The 20,288-nt window shown below is 43.1% G+C and overlaps 1 protein-coding gene across 3 annotated transcripts in view; it reads left to right on the top strand.

Moving 5' to 3' along the window:
* Nucleotides 1-19,428, top strand: part of NEDD1 (NEDD1 gamma-tubulin ring complex targeting factor) — a 43,153-nt gene extending 23,725 nt beyond the window's left edge. For all 3 annotated transcript variants that reach the window (XM_054989310.1, XM_054989309.1, XM_054989311.1), the window contains exons 8-15: nt 616-805; nt 3,429-3,560; nt 9,380-9,427; nt 9,664-9,890; nt 12,832-12,979; nt 14,107-14,263; nt 18,255-18,321; nt 18,699-19,428. In XM_054989310.1, the coding sequence (XP_054845285.1) occupies nt 616-805; nt 3,429-3,560; nt 9,380-9,427; nt 9,664-9,890; nt 12,832-12,979; nt 14,107-14,263; nt 18,255-18,321; nt 18,699-18,803 (1,074 nt within the window). In that variant the 3' untranslated portion in view covers nt 18,804-19,428. The remainder of the gene's footprint in view (nt 1-615; nt 806-3,428; nt 3,561-9,379; nt 9,428-9,663; nt 9,891-12,831; nt 12,980-14,106; nt 14,264-18,254; nt 18,322-18,698) is intronic.
* Nucleotides 19,429-20,288: the final 860 nt, after the last annotated feature.

The raw sequence follows: 20,288 nt of genomic DNA, 5'->3' as shown, positions 1-20,288 counted from the left end.
ATTATCCCTCAATTGCCTTTTAGATAAAAATCCACTTTGATCTTCCTGGATAACCTTCCTGGATAAAGAATTATTTTATGTCATTCAGCTAATATTGTAAACAGCTTGTAATAATTTTTCAGTAATATTGGTCTATAATTTCTTGTCAGTGTTGGGTCTTGGCCATCTTTGGGTATTAATTAGGAGTGTGCAATTTGGGTTTCAGGTTCAGGTAAAATTCGGGCTAATTTTGAGTGTTTATGAAGCCAAATTTTTTGGGGTGCACACCCCTAGTATTAATGCTATGTTAGCCTGGTTCCACTTACTTTCTAAAAACATTTGGTAGGCTCCATGAAGGTGTCGTTGGACACCACATTGGAGACTCCTGCTGTAGATAATAAAATAGCATTATTTTCATTCTGTAGAGTAGCTGATATTTTCAGACATTGATAATTTCTAGTTTTCAATATTAAATTTTGTAAGCCATCTTGAAGACTTTTCAAAATGGAAAGGCAGGGTATACTTTCTCAATCTTGAAAAATAGTGTCTGTCTTTGATTTTCAAATCTTATCAGCAATGTTACGGAAAGAAAGTGCATTTCTTTTTTATCTTTTGACAAACTTCTTTCTTTTCCAGTCTGCTCTTAAAACATCTTCAAATAAGCAGGTGAACAAAAGATCTGATATCAAAATGGCAAGTAACACTGGAGGAAATCAGAATGCTGGCATAATCAAAACCCTTACTTCTAATATACCTGCTACATTCATACCCCAGTCAACACCAACAGTGGAGAGTAAAGGAACAGATACCATTCAGGATAAATCAGGTAAACAGATTGTGAAGACCATGAATAGTAGTGGAACTACAGATCCCAGTACCTTTAAGAAGTGTTTAATTGGTCTCTATAAAATACTGAAGTCCCTGTTCCCCAATTATAAAAAGATGTACCAATATATCTATGATGTGCCAGTGTATCTATGACATATAGGTAAAATATTTTTTAAAAGCCTGATCATCTTATTATATAAGCAGGGGCCTTGGCTCCATCATACAAAATGGCATTCTACTCATTCTAAGGAGAACAGTAGTATCTAACTCTGCCCAACTTTAAAAATGCTGACATCTGCTTGTTTCTAGTGTCAGTGTTGAAAAGTGACCCAGCTGCTAAGGATGTGCAGTTTGGTTCAGAATTCCAATTAAAATACCAAATTTTGGCTGGTTTGGTAATCCGAGTATTCCAAATCAAAACTCAGGTATCTTCAATTTTTACTGAATTTTCAAAAAATAAAAATAAAAATGGTAGAGTTCAGCCATTGTTTTCTATGGGAAAATAATTCTGGGAGCTATCCAGTGGGCTGGAGGGGTCATTTTTCAACCAAACAGCACCAAATTTGATGGAATCCTACCTCTGACTGTTCTCTAAAGGTCCCCCAAAATTTATGAATATTGGACCCTGGGGACCAATTTTATGGGCCTCCCAAGAAGGTGCCTTCACCCATTCTACATTATTCCTTATGGGGAAAAATATCTGGGGGCTGTCTGGAGGCAGGGGGTGGCATTTTTCCTGCAAACTCCACCATGTTTTCAGGGGACCTACTTCTGACTGTCCTCTTAAGTCCCCCTGAAGTTTCAGAAAGCTTGAACCCCAGGGGCCAATTTTATGAGTCCCTGAACAAGGTGCCTCTAGCCACTCCATTGTTTCCTATGGGAAAAATATCAGAGCTGATTCCCATTGTAGAAATGCACTGCGGCAAGGCTGCCATGGCCAAGGCACACTACCAAATGCAAGTGGAGCTCATTCCAGAGGAGGTCCAATAGAACTAAACTGAAGTACAGGAATGGAATCCTCCCAAAACCATACTGAAGCAAAAAATCACTGTTGCAACTCAGACCAACTGAAGCAAGCTGAGAAGCACCGGAATGAATCCTGCCAGAACCAAAATGAAGCAAGAGGACCAACATTACATCAGATAATCACATCTATTCTACCTAAACCAAACTGAAGCAAGCTACACTATTGCAACTTAACCCAACAGAGCCAGTTTCATTCACCGCAGCCAGACTCACTCTGTTCAGCCAGTAGGAAAACATCACAGAATAGAACCAAGCAGTACCCAACCACAAGCACAAGGCATTCCTTTGCTTCAGTTTGCTTCTGTTGGGCTAGCCTCTGCTTAAAAACTTTCAAAGGAAAGCCCACCACCTCCCGAGGAAGCCTGTTCCACTGAGGGACCATTCTAACCGCTCTGTCAGAAAGTTCTTCCTAATGTTTAGCCAAAAACTACGTTGTTGTTTAATGTTGTAATTTAGCCTGAATGTTCTGATTCTTTTTAATGTGTGTACAAAGTTCAATGAAGACTTTTTATCCAAAACTTTCTTACTAAGTTGAAGTAATCAGATTAATCTGTCTTTGGTTCTGGAAAAGGTTTAATGTGGGTCCTTTTACCTCCTTGTGGGAAAAGGAGGGGGCTGTAATAAGAATTTTTTTCCAACACTTATAACAAAGCTTTCCTTATTACTAGTTAGCACCAGTTTTAAAGGCAGTATCTGTAGAAGTAACCGTACTGGACTAAGATTTGGGAGGCCCAGGTTTGAATCCCCGTTCTACTCTGGAAGCTTGCACTGTGACTTTACTCCAGCCACTCAGCCCAACCTACATTACAGGATGGTTGTGAGGCTAAAATGGAGAAGGGGAGAATTTTTTATGTTGCTTTGGGTCCCCATTGGCAGGGGGAATGTGGAATATAAATGAAGTAAATAAAATTAAGAGAGATTAGTTTTGTGTTCTGAGAACCTGGGTGATCAGTAATTCTTATTGTCCACTATTGGTATGATGGCTACAACAAAACCTGTGGCCTTTTTTTTTAATAAAATTTTATTGGTGAGTTGAAAAACAAAAGAAAATTTTCCAAATTTAACACATATAATCCCATTTTTTCCCCTTACTCTGTCCCCCACCCTTTTCCTTCCCCCTCCCTATTGACTTCCAACAGCTTTCCAACCCTTAACCCTTCTTATTACTTAAATCTATTTCATTTATATTTTCCTACCAACTTTGAATCGTAATATCTCTTACTCTAAGCATACTTACCTGGCAGGGGAGACACCATGATCAAAACCTGTGGCCTTTAAGGCTCTCATTTTCCCCCTGCTCTTACTTGCAACCCAATCCTAACCATATTTACTCAGAAGAATTTCTCATTGGTTTCAGTGGGATTTATTTCCAAGTAAACAATGGCCTTTAAAGGCATATTGATACTCATAAAATGAGTACTTCTGATAGGATGTGTTGAATTGTTTCATTATCTTTACTGTAGGATTCGTCAGTTTACAGGAGTTCTTTTGTTTGCAGAGATGATTAGTGCTGATATCTAAAACAATTTTTGAAGAAAACTCATTGCTTATTAAAACAACACTTTTATTGAAAAAAATAGATGTTCCTTTTTTAGGAGTTACTCGCAGCAGCAGTTTGGACGTAATTCCTTCCAAAGAAATTGATCATGGGAATACTTCAAATCTAAATAATTTTGAAGATTTGGGAAGAAATAGTTTAGGTGACTTGTTCTCTCCACTTCGAGATGGTAAGTTTTTTGAAACTGAAACATTTCTGTGCAGATATGATAACTGCTAAGAACCATTTCCATAGCCTTAATATAATCTTATGTTGCACCTGAGATTTAAGGTATATAATAGTGTTTCCCCTAGTGTGGAGCATATATCTAAAAACTATAATCAGATTTTTCTTGTTTTAAAAAGATCTTTTTTCAGTTTTAGGTGCGCAGGATCTCTTTTGCACAGATGTGCACATGTATGAACAATAAATATGATTGGCCCCAGTCAGATTCATAAAAGGCAATTCTTAGGGTGTGGTTGCATGGAGGAAAGCCTACCTGAGAGCCATTCTGGTAGCACTGATTCAGACGAGATGTGTACACACCTATAAATGTTGGGCTGGTTGGGAGCCCATTCTTTTTTTAAAAAAGATGCTTAATATTAAGAGCAATTCTGAGATATGCTTTTGTCCACCAATGCTGTCGTCCTTTCCGCCTCCCCTAGCACTGCACTGTCCCCATCAGCAGCCACTGTCCCCAGGTCTTGCACTGCCACTTCCATTGACATATGGGCTGCGTGAGCCTCTACAGAGCCCCATGCCGCCTTCTCTGTTGAACAGCAGCTACTGACACCCGTGCCCAGCTCCGGGCACTATCTCCTGGCTGTACAGACAAGTTACCTTCCTCCTGCAGTAGCACAGGTGGCTCAACATCAACCAGGTCTCTGGTTGGTTTTTGGCAACCCAGACAGGGCAAGTGCATGGCCCATGCTACCAAGGAAGCAGCCAGAGAAATTTCAGAAGCAGTAAGGGTGAGCCAGACAGAGGGCTGAGCTAATGCCCCAATCTGGACTAAAATAGAGTGGAAGGGCTGGGAGATTGCAGAGTCTACTCAGCCCTCCCATTGGATAGGACTGGAGAAAGGCCAATCAGGGAGGCTGGGAGAGGGGAGGGAACCCAGGGAGATGGGAAAGGGGCATAGTTTAAAAGCTGGTTTCTGTGAGGGCCAGGGGGAAGCACAGGGAGAGGCAGCTGGAGCATGCTGTCACTTCCTGGACAGTAGGAGGAACAAGGTGGTAAAGCCTCCTTCCCTGCATATCTGAGGCTTCAGGGCATCTGCCTTCAGCAGATGGTAGGACGGTGGACAGCAGGACAGGGTCTCCAGTGAGGGAGGAGCCTGAGAGCTTCTTAAGTGGAGAGAACTGTTTATATAGCCACCGCTGGTGACAAATTTTAACATTCTCATTCTATATGTAGTAAGAGTCTTTGTTGTAAAATGTTGAGTATCATTTTGCTTGCCGTAATCTTTGACGTCTCCTTTTTTCAGAATTGGAATGTAGATTGAATGTTATCTGTGAGGCCCCGCCCCGCCGGCCGCGCCTTCCCCGCGCGCCGCCTCCAGGGGGAGGGGGGTGAGTTCCCTCTGCCTCAGACTGGGCCGGGACCGTGGTTGCACCACCAGGGTCAGCCTCCATCCAGCTGCTCCAAGAACTTCTCTTTCCCTCTCTCTGTGCCACTTCTCAGTCAGCTACTCCTCCTCGGCGTCATCGGGACTTCCCCCTTTATAGCGGCTCTCCTCCCCGCCCCTGGACCCGTCACCAATCCTCGTGCGTGCTACCTCCACCCTCTGCTCTCACCCCTGCCCTCCCTGCATTCATTGGTCACCGTGCCCGTCTGTCCTCCCCATCCCCCGCCTCCTTCCTTCCTTCCCTCCCCGTTGCCTTCCCTCGCTGGCGGATGACCTGGACCACCGGACATTCCTCGACGTGGTGATGCACGCAGGCGATGGTGGCCTGACGGACCACTGGCAGGTCAGGCGGGAGGAGGTGGGTCCTGATCATGAACACGGAACTCCCACTGTTGAGCAGGGCGGTCAACCTTCTCCCGGCCAGCGACACCAGAATCAGCATGGGTGGCGGCCTGGAGGACCTGGTGGTGGTAGGCAGGGCGGTATCCCAGCCGAGGTCACACTCCATGAGGGGGCACTCCTTCCAGTGCCCGCGCTGCCCACAGGTGAAACAAGGTCCCTTGTCGCCGGGGTCCCGGGTTGTCCCAGGCGGCTTCGTGGGTGGGGCGGTGGGCGGAGGGAAGGCCCACCGGGGCCCCTGGGTAGGCCCTGCCGCCGACCGGCCTGGGTTGCCCGGGGTGGGGGGGCGGGGTCCTGACCGGGCCCGGCCTCCCTTCCCCCCGGGGCCCTGGCCCCCTTCACCGCCGGGGCGGCCCTTGGCCTTCAGGGGGTCCCGAGCCTCTACCACCATCACGTTCTCCCAGAGGGTGGTAGCTTCCTTTAAGGTGCCGGGTTTATTGAAGGCCACCCAGTTCCTGGCCCGTGGGGGGATCACCTGCAGCAGTTGCTCGAGGACCACCTGGTCCACAATCCTCCGCCCCTTGTTGGTGGTGGGCTTCAGCCATCAGTACGCTGTGTCCTGGAGGTTGGTTACTAGCGTGCGGGGGCGGTCTGCCTTCTGGAAGGCGGTGGCCCGAAACCTTTGACGGTAGGTTTCTGGCGTTATTTCATAACGGTCCAGGACCGCCTCTTTGAGCTTGGCGTAGTCGGCACTCTCAGCCTTGGGGAGGGCCTTCAGGGCGGCCTCTTGTCAAGTAAGGGCCAATGATGAAGGCCCATTGGGCCCGTGGCCAGCCCGCCGCCTCCGTGGTGCGCTCGAAGGCCTCCAAAAAGGCGTTCACATCGTCCTCCGGCCCTAACTTGGCCAAGTGGAAGGGCGGGCGGGGGTTAGCGCCTCCCCCGCCCCCCCCCTGGCGCTGGCCCCCGCCTGGGCCAGGGTCTGTTGGAGTCCCCGGATCAGGGCCGCCTGGGCATCTTGCTGCTGGCGAGCGAGGGCGGCTTGGGCATCCAGCTGCTGCTGGGCCACTTTCAGCAGCTGGCCCTGGTGTTCCGTAAGCCACTGCCCAAACTGTGCGAGGTCCATGGCGGGGCTGGCCGGTGGTGTCTCTCCGCTCGGCTTCTGTAACATGGCAGGGCGGATGATGGTACGGAGGCTGCTCCAGCCCGCGGGGGTGGGTAGGTGCGGAAGCGGGTGCCTCACGGGGCTGCCGGTGCCTGCTTTCTCCACCAGCTTGTGAGGCCCCGCCCCGCTGGCCGCATCTTCCCCACGCGCCGCTGTCCCTTCCGCTGCCTCCAGGGGGAGGGGGGGAGTTCCCTCTGCCTCAGACTGGGCTGGGACCGTGGTTGCACCACCAGGGTCAGCCTCCGGCCAGCTGCTCCGAGAACTTCTCTTTCCCTCTCTCTGTGCCACTTCTCAGTCAGCTACTCCTCCTCGGCGTCATCGGGACTTCCCCCTTTATAGCGGCTCTCCTCCCTGCCCCTGGACCCGTCACCAATCCTTGTGCATGCTACCTCCACCCTCTGCTCTCACCCCTGCCCTCCCTGCGTTCATTGGTCACCGTGCCCGTCTGTCCTCCCTACCCCCCGCCTCCTTCCTTCCCTCCCCGTTGCCTTCCCTCGCTGGCGGATGCCCCGTTGGCGCCAGGCGCGCGCCAACCCCCACTCGCGGTTCATACCGGCGATCCCTCCCAGGAGCCATCCAGCCAGTCAGGGGATGGCGTGGCCGACTCTCCGTCCCGCCCCCTCGCCCTGCTCCCGGCCGGGCCCGCTCCTGCGCCAACGCCCTGGGCGGCGCGGGCGGCTGCGACGGCGTTTCCTGGGCTGTGGCCTTGCTCCTCGTCGGTGGGGCCTCTGCTGGTGTCGCGGTGGCGGCGGCAGCGGTAGCGGCGCATGCGGGGGTTCCGCAGCTTCGGCCCGGCTCGCCGCCCATTCTGCCGGCGTCCGCCATGAGTACGGGGCCCCCGGGGATTGCTGGGGTGTGTGCGGGCGTGGGGGGGAGCTCCAAGGGCAGCGGGGAGCCCAGGGTGTGGGCCCAGTCCGGGGGCAGGAGGAGCCTGCTCCGGACATTATCTGTCTGCGGGCCATTATTTTGTTTTCAATATTCTTAAGATTTTGGTGGATTGAGTTTTTGTAGCTTGATACCCTATCTATTCCTGGTGATTTATTTCTCCCAATTGCCTTGAGTGCAGCTTTTACCTTCTAAAATTGTAGTCTCTTCATCAAAAGATTTGTTCTGTTTTCGCCGTTCAGTCTTTGCTCATTAATCTTCCATGTTTGACTTATTGAGAGGATTGTACTTGTTGTTTCATTGGTGAGATGTGTTCCCGCCCCTGAGGAGGTATTTTGACGAAACAACAGGCTGCTGGCCCTGGTTGTTGGGCGGCCAGACTCGTCCTCTGGACATTTGCTTCTGCAACACTCTTTACATCTGCTTATGATCAAATGGAAGGACTATTACTAGCTTAACTATGCAGAATAGCTCTTCACTTACCAGTTTACTCTTCTTTGTTTGACCTTCGTTGGAACCTATGTATTTGGTGGACTTTACTTACTTTTGTAGAATGGCTTAATTTGGGTGATTGTATGCTTTGATTCATGCTTTGACTACGCTTGGTGAATGTATGTTTTGATTTATGCTTTGATTATGCTTGTTTGATTTCCACTTTTCATGGTGTTTAAAACATTATAGTTTAGTGATTTAATACATTTGACTAGCAACTTCATTATTTGTTTTCCCCTACATAGAGTTTGTTCTGTTCTTTGTTTTTTGTGTTGAACTTTAAGCATCCCTAAGTCATGGCTTGAATTTCCATTGGATCTTGTGGATCAGTTCTAGTTCTTTCTTTTTTGTTCTCTACCATTTCTTTGCACTCGATGTTACGATAGTTCTCTTTGTCTATATGTGCAAGTTGCTGAAAAGCTGCATTTAGAATTGTGAGTCTATTTTACCTTTGACTTCTCATTTAGCAATTTTTAACATCACATCAGTCATCGATGGAGGCTTTTCATTTCTTTTGTTTACAGGAATGGTCTTTGTGTATTCTTCCTTGACCTTGTCTCTGGTTTCAACCCACAGATCTTCTGGTTCACATTCAGTTGAACTTAGTAATGCAAATCTTTTCTTCTGATGGTCTTCAGGAATGTTATTTGAACACTACGATGGTTTTCATCATTTTCTTCAACTTTATTCTAATTTTTGATATTAACAATGTGTAGTCTGTACCATAATCAACTCCTCCTGTTCTTGTTTTAGCACAAGAGGGCAGTTTCTCCATGTTCTACTTTTGATCATGTAGTCTTATTTAATTTCTGGTGACATCTACGTCTGTTTGGTTGCTTGAAGCATGTGTTTGCTTTGCAGAGTTCCATAAGTTGTTCTGCTCTCCTGCTTTATTTTGTAATCCTGGTCCAAAGCAGAATACTTTTGATTCTGGTTTGTTTCCTAGTTTTGTGTTCCAGTCACCTCTTAATTATCAGCAAAACTTGTTTAGGAGTGTGATCAATTTATTTCTGAACTTGCATAAAAGCTTTAAATTTCTTCTTGTAGTTGTGCCATAAACTTGAATGATGGGTTACATTGATGGGTTTTCCATGAAATATAGTTAACTTGCCATTATATCCCCTGAATGCTTGCTCTCTGTCTCATCTCACTATTAGAGCAAGACTGTTTCTTCCAAGTTTGTCACTTCTGGAAAAGGATACAGACCATTGTCTGTTTATGCTCTAAATACTTTAAAAGAACATTTTCCAGTGTGCACATTCAGAATTAGATTTTCTGCATCTCGGACTCTTAGTACTACATCTCATGTGCTACTAATAAATTCCCTCATGCATACAGAAATGTACTTCTAAAATGAATTCCAAGGCCTTGCTTTCTCTGTTAAAAAACTTGAAAGGCTAAACCCAACCTTTCCCTCCAAAATTATGTTAACCAACATTTCTAGTTCCACCTGTACAGGTAATTTTTCTTTTACAATCTGTTTTATTGCTTTTATTTCTTGTAGATGTTGTAGCTTGTAAAACAAGTGAAGATGCTCCAGGAAAGGGTGATGGTAAGTACTTCTTGTAATATATTTTTATTGTAACATTAATAGTAGCTCAGTGGAGCCAACTCGACACTAAACAGGTATACTGCAATATGAAATCTGACCAAGGTGTAGCAGTAGACTTACTGCTTTAAGAAAAGCTTATTTGTAATAATGCGTTCACTGTGCATATTAAACTTGTTTTCTAAGAACATCTTGTATGTCAATATTGCAAAAATAAGTGTTTCTCATTTGCCTTCCAGGTTTGGATTTTCAGTCTTACCTTTCAAGTTTGGATTTTCTTTCTCAGTTCAACACATTTCCTTCTAGAAAAAACCCAGCAGGATCCACCTCTCAAGTAGTGCATTCTAGTCCACTTAATATATTCGTTGGCTCACCTATTAAAGAGGAGGATGAGAATCCAGATCTGGATCTTGATACTAGGAAAGCAAATTATGGAAGGCAGGAGTTAAGAGAACATTTCAAACAGGTAAGTTATGGCACTTACTGGGTGTGACTCATAACATCTGGTTTTTGTTTTCTTTTCTTTTGGCTGCATAAAAATTGAAATGGGACATCTGGAAAAAATAGAAGAGGGCAACCAAGATGATTAAGAAGTTGGAGCACCTTTCTTAAGAAGAAAGGCTGAAGAGTCTGGAACTTTTCAGTTCAGAAAAGAGACAACTGGGATATGAAAAAGGTTTATAAAATCATGCACAGGGTGGAGAGAGTGAACAGAGAGAATTTTCTTTCCTTCTCCCCAAACCGCAGAACTGAAGGGATCCAATGAAGTTAATGAGCAGTAGATTCAAGATGGACAAAAGGAAATACTTCTCAATGAGTGATTAAAATGAGGAATTTGCTTCCAGAGGATATGGGGGTGGCCCTTTCAAAGACTGCTTTAAAGGGGCGATAGATGATAAAGGATAGGTCTGTCAGTGGCTACTAGCCACATTGATTAAGGAAACCTCCAAATTTAGAGGCAGTAACCCTTTAAATTGTAGTGCTAGTGGGCAATTTTAGGAGAATGCCTCTAGTGTAACTGGGGTTGACCACTTTGCGAGACGGGATGCTGGTCTGATCCAGCAAGGTGGTTCTTATATTAGATGACAGCTCCTCTTAGGGATGTGCAGATGTAATGTGCCCTGATGCTGTAACCTAGTTAGAGAGCTCCCAATGGGTTCATGTGTAGCTCTTCCTTCCTCCCATCTTGCATGTAAACTCTCACCTTCCTTTCAGTTGCCAAGCTAGCCATTATCAGTGTTACACCATGGCTAGCACAAAAACACAGTTTGCTACCATAGCTAGAAGCATGTTTGCAAACTCTACTTTGCCACTAATATAGTTAGTAAAAATACCTGTGCAGATGTAATGCTGACTTGGATTAATTGTAAAAATGAGGAAGTAAGTGGTTGGGTGGATGAATTCATTGCAAGAGGAGGGGAAGGTGCTTGGGACAGCATGTGATGTAATATCTTAATCACAGGAGATGAGGATGCCTGAGCTGGACAAATGTAGCAACTAAAGTCAGGCAGACTGTAGAATTATGCTACCTAACCAGGAAATTTCTTTCCTTACCTTTCAGTGTGTAGAATGGTGTTACATATGACAAATATTTGGCTTTTGGACTGTAGTCATCCTAGGATAAAAACATAAAACACCTGATGGATCTGGACAAGGTCCATCAAATCTAGCATCAGTGGCCAATCCCACGCCTCCTGGAAATCTCTGTACATTTCTGTCAATTTAGGACTGTGGAACTGTATATCTAAACAATGTTCCGAGTATTCTTCTTGGCTTCTAAAGTGGCTTTTGCCATTTTGTATACACACTATATAATAGACAATAAAGTAGGTAGTGGGAAAGGTTCTCCACTGTAGATAATCCACAAATGCAGGTGCGATGTTCCATAGGGGTGTGAGAATAACGCCCTGCCAAAAGAGCTCTTCTGCATCATCTGGAAGCGCAGAGCAGTGAAAGACACTCTGAGGTTGTAATGAGAAATACCAGCTAGGTAGGGAGATCTTGAATGGTCAGATTTGATTAGTTTATACCAAGGAGCTGCCTTAGATTTTGATATTGATAGCCAATCCATCACTGCATCTGACTTATAGATCCACTCCTTAAGTGGGAGGTTGTTGGCTGAGACCCCTAACAAGTGATCCAGGATGGTATACCGTTGGCAAATGGTGGATAGAAAGCCAGGGCATGTGGGGTCTTTGGATAGTAATTTACTGATTGGCAGCTTAAGGAGTCAGAGCTGGAAAATTTTATCCTTTTCCAGTATTTTGTATAAACGATTAATAGCAAGTGTGCATACTTACAGAAACAAAAGTTCTAAGTCAATGAACACAAATTAAATTCAGAAACAAGTCACGCCACCTTCTGAAATCACCCTTATGATCATTTGAATCAAGATGTAATTCAGGTAACAATTGGCTGTAATTTTTCATAGAACTAATTTGTCATATAAAGCAATAAATAAGAATTAAACTATACATTTAGCAAAATTATGTAGTTAAAAACAGTTCCTGGATTACTTCAGTTTACAGATGCAGAGGAGTTTGTCATTTCTTTTAATGCCCTTCTTTGTAATAAAATGTCCCCACCTGTGGCTAGTTAACTATCAGGGGGGAAAGCTTTCAAATTTTTGTCTTTGTGCTGGTTTTCTAAAAGTAATGCATTTTTAAAAAATATGCAGAAATGTATTCACAGATGATAGTTCAAAAATCTGCTATCTCACATAGTCTTTGGCTCATGGTCCTTATTTTTTACACTGGAGATCAAGAGTTGGGCATCATTACTAATGTATGAGGAGTGCCTTGAGGTTGTCCACTTAGGAAAGCCTGATTGAGAAACTGTCTTTAAAGAGATATTATTGAATGTCTAATGTTCAGATACCCTGACCTGGATAGCCTAGGCCAGCCTGATCTTTTCAGGTATTGGAAGATAATACTTCTTTAGGTATTGGGAGACCACCAGGGAAGACCAGGGTTGCTACGCAGAGGCAGGCAATGGCAAACCACCTCTGAACATCTCCTGACTTGAAAACGCCACAGGGTCACCATAAGTTGATTGAGACTTGATAGCAAAAAAATTAGTTCAGATGGTTGTGTTTAAATTGCATCCAGGAGCACTATAGATTTCTGTATAAAGAGTTTTAATGACATTGTAAACAGAATGCAACTAACAGATGGTAATGAGCTTTCCTGCATCAAACTGCTTTTGTTGTTACCTAATAGTGTGAGGTTTTGAATGCCTGAAGAGTTCTAACATATAAAGGGCTGTACCACTTAGTACTCTTTCAGTAGGCCTGCAAGGTGGATCTTTCTAGAAGTTCAGTAGCCATCTATCCATAACACATTGTGCTGTCTTGATTTAAATTACTGGGTTGTAGTAATTAGTTACTGAGGATTTTTTCCTCCTACAAGTTGAGCTCCTCGAGTGCTGATTCTGGAAGTCTAAGTACTCCGCCATTGGTCAATACAGTTAAGAGTCCTGATTCGAGAGAGAGATTTGGTAAGAACCTTCAGGGACAACTGACATATGAATCACCTGTGAATAGTACTACCTCAGCAAGTAAGTATAACAGTATTTTTCATCAGAGCAAGTTAACTACTGACTTTCTTTTCAAGATGCCCAACAAATATGATGCACAATAATGTTGTCTGGGGGTGGGGAAGGGAATAGCTACAAAATGAATTAAGGAGGCAGCAGTAGCTGTAGCATAAAACAGACCAATTAATAGTTGTTTGGCATAGTTGTGTATGTATTTATACATGTATATACCTTTTTATACACATGTACATGGTAAACGCTTTAACCAGCATCTCTAGCAAATTGAGGTTGCTGGTTAACAAAGCTTTTATTTAGTTTGCTGCTGAGAGAGTGGGCCAATGTCTTCCTGAGTTGCTGGGCCAGGTGGCAGTTAACAAATCTTTTTACACTGTGTGTATATTATATAAAAAATATATATGTCTGTCTTGCCTTCTTTTCATCATGGAACTCAAGGCTGCATACATGGAGTTCTCAGGAATCTCTCATTCAGGCACTGACTAGTGCCGCATCTGTTTACCTTCACTAAAGTTGCTGATTCATATGTCTTCTAACCAGCCCTTGAATTATTAGGAAGGATATACATATTTTTGAAAAATTAATTGGATGGTCTTGGCCATCCAATTACCTGAAAGACAGTAAAGTAGATACCAGCTGACTGTCTCTGAGCAGGTATTCCTGTCTGCTCCTGAAGCCCCTTCTGGCCTCTGGAAGATCGTTCCTGGGGAGGAATAATGGAGGGTTACAGTGCTGCAGTGAAGAGGAGGAAGGAGGTAAAATTGCCCTTCATCCCTTCTGTGCTTGGGCAACTCTGCTGACCCAAAACAGTAGAAGGCAGTTTCACTCTTTCCCCCTCCTTCCTGCAGCCTTGCAATCCACAAAGCTATTCCTCTACACAGGACTTGTCCTCCCAGGAATTACCTTTCTGAGTGTCAGAAGGGGCTTCAGGAGCAGAGAGGAAAATAGGAATATCAGCATTCTGGGGACAAATTGTTGCATTCAAATTGTTGCATACTGTCCATCACTTGATAAATCCACAGGATGTTTAGAAATCACTTGACTGAGTGCTTTGGTCTGCTGCTGATGCCTAGTTATGTACTGGTTGTTGGGCTTTCCTTTCTTGCCCTATACTCACCTTTTTATTTATGTAGGTCCAAAGATAACTTCTACAGTAACTGCAGGAGTTGCTAATTCCCTATCTGAAAAAATAGTAGATAATATTGGAAGTGGCAGATTGAATGCACCTTTATCATCAGTTCAAATTCATTTTATTCAGAATATGATACAAGAAACTCTGGATGATTTCAGGTAAATAATGTTGAATGGACATTTTGGCTATATTATCAGCTTATTACTTTGAGCTTTCATTTGGTATCAGTCAGAATTTATAAACCTTTATACTATATGCGCTGTTACTGCTGAACTGCAGTTCTCTTGTGAAAGTGACAGCAAACATGTTAATTTGAATAGCTCACTTACTACAAAGTTGTACTGTATTTTTTCCAGTTCATTTGCATAGAGGTAGCATCCCTCTGGATTGAAACCTTATGCACTGAACTTTCTCTGTCTCCCTCTTTGTAGTCTGGGAGAGCTTCTTTTAGAATAGGCAGCAGAGATCACCGGAGCATGCACTCGGTTTCCTTCATATGGAAGTTTTTGTGCCAGATTGCTAATATGGTTCATTTGTATTGTATTGCTCAGGAAGGTTTGTTGGAGCCAACACAGATCCACAATTACGTAAATTTTGGGTAGGAGGCATGTGGCCAAAATCAGCATCCCCAGAGCAAACTGTTTTCCTCCATTCATATAGTGCAGCAATCACAGCTCTACTCCATCCTGCTGGGAGAGACAAAGATGCACCCATTTTGATGGTTGCATTCAAAGTAAGAACTTTTATATGTTACCCCAGCATGGATTTGTGGGGAAGGCAAAAGAGCAGGTAAGGAATAGCCTCAGGGGTGCTGTGCCAGTTGTATCCCTGCAGTCACTGTGTTTCATCAGAGAAACTTTCCCTTTAAAGGCCTTGATTACAGCTTGAGTGTTGTATGGACCTCTGCAACTCTGATAAACCTGAAAAGAATCATACAATAATAGAAAAAGGACTGGCAGCCCAGCATCAGATTTCAGGCATTAGAGTGGACATGATCTGCTTTACAAAATTCTTCTGCTCTAGAAAAGCGAGTGACCAATGTTTTGTTTACAAATCAGCTTTATGTTTATGATAAGCAGTACTTCTGTCCTAGCAGAGTGACGTCTTTGTGATATTTTTGCTATCCCTTCTTGTTAACTAAAACGTTGTTGTATAATACATCTGTAATTGTAGCATAATTCAGGAATATTTAATTCAGGGTGTAAGCTAGGGGTTTTCTGCATTTCTCCCCCCCCCCCCACAATCGGTTCAGACTCCATATTGCTTTAATTCATCCCTTGATTTTCACACACACTTTTTTTTGCCTTTAGTTTTCACTTTGGGCATTTTATGTTTTCCCCCTCCCCCCCCCCCCAAACTTATTCTGAGAATACTTTTATCCTGATATTTTTTTGGAAGGCAATTTTGAGTTGATTTTTTTCCTTGTGCATAATTTTTCTTTTGGCTTTGTCCCACCCATCTCCAGCCCCTTTTCAATAATTGGACTGTCATCATTGTCAAACTACCCATCCATTGGTTGTTGTGGGTTTTCCGGGCTGTATTGCCGTGGTCTTGGCATTGTAGTTCCTGACGTTTCGCCAGCAGCTGTGGCTGGCATCTTCAGAGGTGTAGCACCAAAAGACAGACATCTCTCAGTGAAGATCTCTTCATTTTAAGAATGAATAGAGCATGGTTTCCAGTTCTGAAAAACACCAGGCTAACAAAACACTCTATACCCGACGATAGCCCTGCAGAGAAGATTAGCACATTAAGCACCAATCCATATGCAAAAGAACCTCCTCAGGATACAGTGAAGCCTCCCTCCATTAGCATTCCACACCCTGGGAAACTCTTACAGGATGACTCAGCTCAACCCCACCCCTCCTGAGTAGATATAAATGACCTGCCAACATCTTTTCCACACTGTGACACTGAGAGATCTCTGTCTTTTGGTGCTACACCTCTGAAGATGCCAGCCACAGCTGCTGGCGAAACGTCAGGAACTACAATGCCAAGACCATGGCAATACAGCCCAGAAAACCCACAACAACCATCGTTCTCCGTCCGTGAAAGCCTCCGACAATATACCCATCCATTCTTCCTCCACCTGGTTTTTTCTTTTTTAAAAAATTGTCATTTTCATATCACTGTATCAATCTACCATTGTATTAATAGATGCAGCAGATTCTCTGAATCCTCAGCTTCCATTTTTTTAAAAAAGCAAGTCTTCAACTCCTTCCATACTTTATATCTCTGCAATGGAAGGGGCTGGAGACTTACTTTTCTTTTAAATGAAACTGGGAATTCAGAATCTGCTGCATCCATAGCTACAACAGTAGGTCAATTCAGTGATACTAAAATGATAATTTTTTAAGTTGCAGTCCTTATGGCCCAGAGGAGGCGGCCACTTCTGGTACCCCAAAAGCAGCACAGTTTGAAAAGCACATAGCCACTGTTGTTCTGGACTCCATCCCAGAAGAGGTCAGTTTACTCTGCCAGTGCCAGCCTCTGCTTCCTGGCTCTGGGTCACCTCAGCCAGGGCTCTCTGGTTTGGACTGGGAGGGGGAGTGGCTTAGGCTCACTTTTGATCGTTTTAAAAAAATTCAGCCTTATCAATATAGTTTAAAATAAATTACAGTTTTAAAATTCAGCCTTATTGATATAGCATGCACAGAAATTTTAAAAAGGGGAGTACTGTGATGTCACCAATGATGCCACCAATAATGATAGCATCCTCATTTTCATATTATTTAAGGCACGTTCAGAACAAAATATACTGGTTCCACAACTGTAAAGTTACTGAGGGCCGACATATGGAAGAACCATACCCAAACAGATTCCAGTGCTTGGGGATTGACTGCTAAGAAAATCAGGAATAAGTTGTAAGGGAAATCAGGCAAGTCAGGAATAAGATTTCTGGAAAATCCCCAGAAATTCTCTTGAATATGTTCCTGATTTTTTCATCCATGCTTGAAAGTACATTTAACAGACACAGTGATAGATTAGAAGGTCATGAAGCTGCTTTATACTGAATCAGACCATTGGTCCATCAAGGAGAGTATTGACTACTCAGGCTGGCAGCTGCTCTCTAGGGTCTCATGCAGAGGTCTTTCATGTTCACCTACTACTTGATCCTTTCAACTGGAGATGCCAGGGATCAAACTTCTGCATGCCAAGTAGATGCTTTGCCACAGAGTCACATCCCCTCCCCAAATGGTTTGAGTTGTCTCCTCCTGATCTAGCAAACTTGACCTGCCACAGAGTAAAAACCTACAGGGGCCTCTGTAGACACACAATATGAAAAGCCTATATTGTAAATGAAGCATGCTAGCTGGCATTTTTTTAGTTATGCATGTAAATCAATTAAATTTTGTCAGCGCATGAAAATAATAATCCCTGTTAAGGGTTTGGTCCGAAATACAGAAAAATATTATAAGCCTGTTGATGATGTGTCAGTACAGTGCATTTTTTGAAAACTTAAGTTTGGTGGTGAGGGAATACATGCTTGGTTGTGTACTCCTTTATTTCTTCATCTTTAGATCCTTGTTCCTGGCCTTACTTAATTTATACCTAGGGCAGAACTATTCTGCCTACACCTCACTTTTCGAAATCCTGGCCAGTTCCTTTCCTGAAAATTGGCATCAGGAAAGGTTGATATGCAACAAGAATTGACAGGAGGAAGGGTGCTCAAACTTCTGAGTTCCTGCCACTTTGCCCACACAGGTAGCCCTATGTTGGCACCACTTTGCAGAGGAGCAGCGGCAGCCAGAGGTTTATAGAGTGATGGAGGCAAAATGGATAGCTATATTCTAAGAGGTTTCTATGCCTAGTTCTTTGATGATAGACAAAGGGCTTGTGTATATTACATTTTTCCAGGATCTGTGTCAAATAAACCGTGTGAGATGGCTACTATTGAGGATCCCATCCCTGGAGTTTGATAGACATGTGTAGGGAGAGGGGGAGAAGAGAAGAAGTTTGAAAGGTTTCCAAGTTTAGTGGCATCTAGAAAAGATGTGATATCACTGAATGGAACAGGAGCTTACTCCATCTGGAATTACATGCATTCTGCCATTTTGGCATTAACTTTAAAGTAACCCGAAGAACTGGCGGAAGAGAGAAAATTAGATTTTGTGAACATGAATTAAAGATGCATGGCTTTTATTTCCTCAGGGAAGCTTGTCATCGTGACATTGTGAATTTGCAAGTGGAGATGATCAAGCAGTTTCATACGCAGTTGGTATGTATAAAAATGAAAAGTAATAGGGGTGTTTGGGTATGTGACTTAGCAAAGTCATTTAAATAAAAATCTTTCCCACGCATTACATACTTTGGTCTTCTAGAGATCTCAGAACAATGAGATGAGAAGCAGTAATCTGCTTGCTAAGATTGTATCATTTCAGACTGAAGAAAACCAAAGCAGTTCTGTATTCATTTTGGGGGGCGTTCATTTTCAAAAGCTACATAGATTTCCTTTCTGAGGAGGAATTACAGTAACTTTTGACCATCTTAGTGCTCAGGCTGGGATTTCAATTGAAAAATGCATACAACTAGGTTTGGAAATCAGAATGCTTTTGCTAATAATATAATGGGTTCTCTTGCTTCTTTTCTTTCTAGAATGAAATGCATGCCTTACTCGAAAGATATTCTGTAAATGAAAGCTTAGTAGCTGAAATTGAAAGATTACGTGAAGAAAATAAAAGACTGCAAACCCACTTCTGAAAAGTCCCTCTTCATTTCAGGAAAAGTAGTTGTACTTGAGCATTGTGCATCATGGTGTCATCTGACCAACAATGAATTAGTGTAAATTCAGTATTTGTTTTTCCGAGCACTAAGGAACTTTCAAAAAATTGTAGAAATGGCACTAGGTAACAGTTTAATACAGGAAAATATGCACTAATGATGTTTTGTATCAGTGTTTTTATGCTAAACTTGAAATACATTGGTTGTATAAAAGTAACAGGAAGCATATTATCAACTAGAATTTTAGCTATATACAAAGTGCCTTTTTATTGAGGGGAAACTAAACAGGCAATATATTTTCTATAAGAATTTACCTGCCTTTCCTTTTTCCTCATACATTTATTATGTGTTTCAAAATTTCAGCTATTTTTATGATGGAGTCTTTCTAGGACAGTTGTATTTCTTTTCGGCTGGAAAAAACTCTTATGTCTGGTTTTGTGAGGGGGTGCTGTTTTGCCACTGACTTTTTCCTGTTACTTTTTAGGCATAGAGTGCAATCGTAGGGGTTTTTTGGTTAAAATGAGTTATGTATTAGACTGCATATTTACATAATTTAATGGCACACTGATTAACTTAGAGTGAATAAATAGAATTTGGACTTTAATATCTTTTGAGTAAACATACTCGGCTAACAATATTACCATATCAATAGGTTTCAGTATGGTTCTCAAGCTGTTCTTCAAGCAGAAGCCTGGTCGTCTTCCATGGGGGTGTTCACTAAAGCCAAATTGAAAGACATAGGCATTGCTGGCTTTCTGCAGATCTGTCTGAAAGGATGTATTTACTGTCCTCTAACATTTTTATGACTGGTTTACGTCTCCCATCAAAGTTGAATACCAAACTGATAAGTTTGTCTTGTGGTATTTTCCTGTTTGACAGCATCTTGTAAGTAATGGACGTCAACCATTACTGCTGTAAATGTTACTGACTTTATTGGGCTTTACTTAACTTTTTCCCATTATTAAGTGACACCCATGATTGCCCTTGCGGCAGATATCCACATGCGGCTTTTTCAGATTATAGGCAAAGCTTTGTAAAAAGGGAGGCAACTGGCCTGTGCTTGGATTATATTTTGAACCATTCATAACATTATGGTCTATGTGGATCTATCCCTCAAGTTGACTGCAAAAACTCTTCTTGCATTTTAAGAAATTGTTATGAACCTAACCCAAGGAAAACAGCCTTTCCAGTCAATGAAGTTTTTGCCTCAGGAAGGACTCTAGTTGGAGACCTCTGTAATCAGTTATAGTTCTCAACTTCCTAACATGGCTAATCAGCAGCACCACAATGGGAAAAAGATTTCAGGCTTGTATCATGTTACGAGCTTTTACACTCTTCTAGCCATTTGGATAAACACACAAAGTATTGCACAGCTCTTATTTATGTATAAACCGTATATTGTGGAGGACAGTATGCAGTTGACAATTTGCCATCATCTCTTAACCATCAGAGTAACATAACAAA

Source organism: Eublepharis macularius, chromosome 9 (genome assembly GCF_028583425.1).
Source record: "Eublepharis macularius isolate TG4126 chromosome 9, MPM_Emac_v1.0, whole genome shotgun sequence".
In the NCBI taxonomy this organism is placed as follows: Eukaryota; Metazoa; Chordata; class Lepidosauria; order Squamata; family Eublepharidae; genus Eublepharis; species Eublepharis macularius.
The sequence above is the reverse complement of the archived record's forward strand: the minus strand, read 5'-3'. Positions and strand labels throughout refer to the sequence as shown.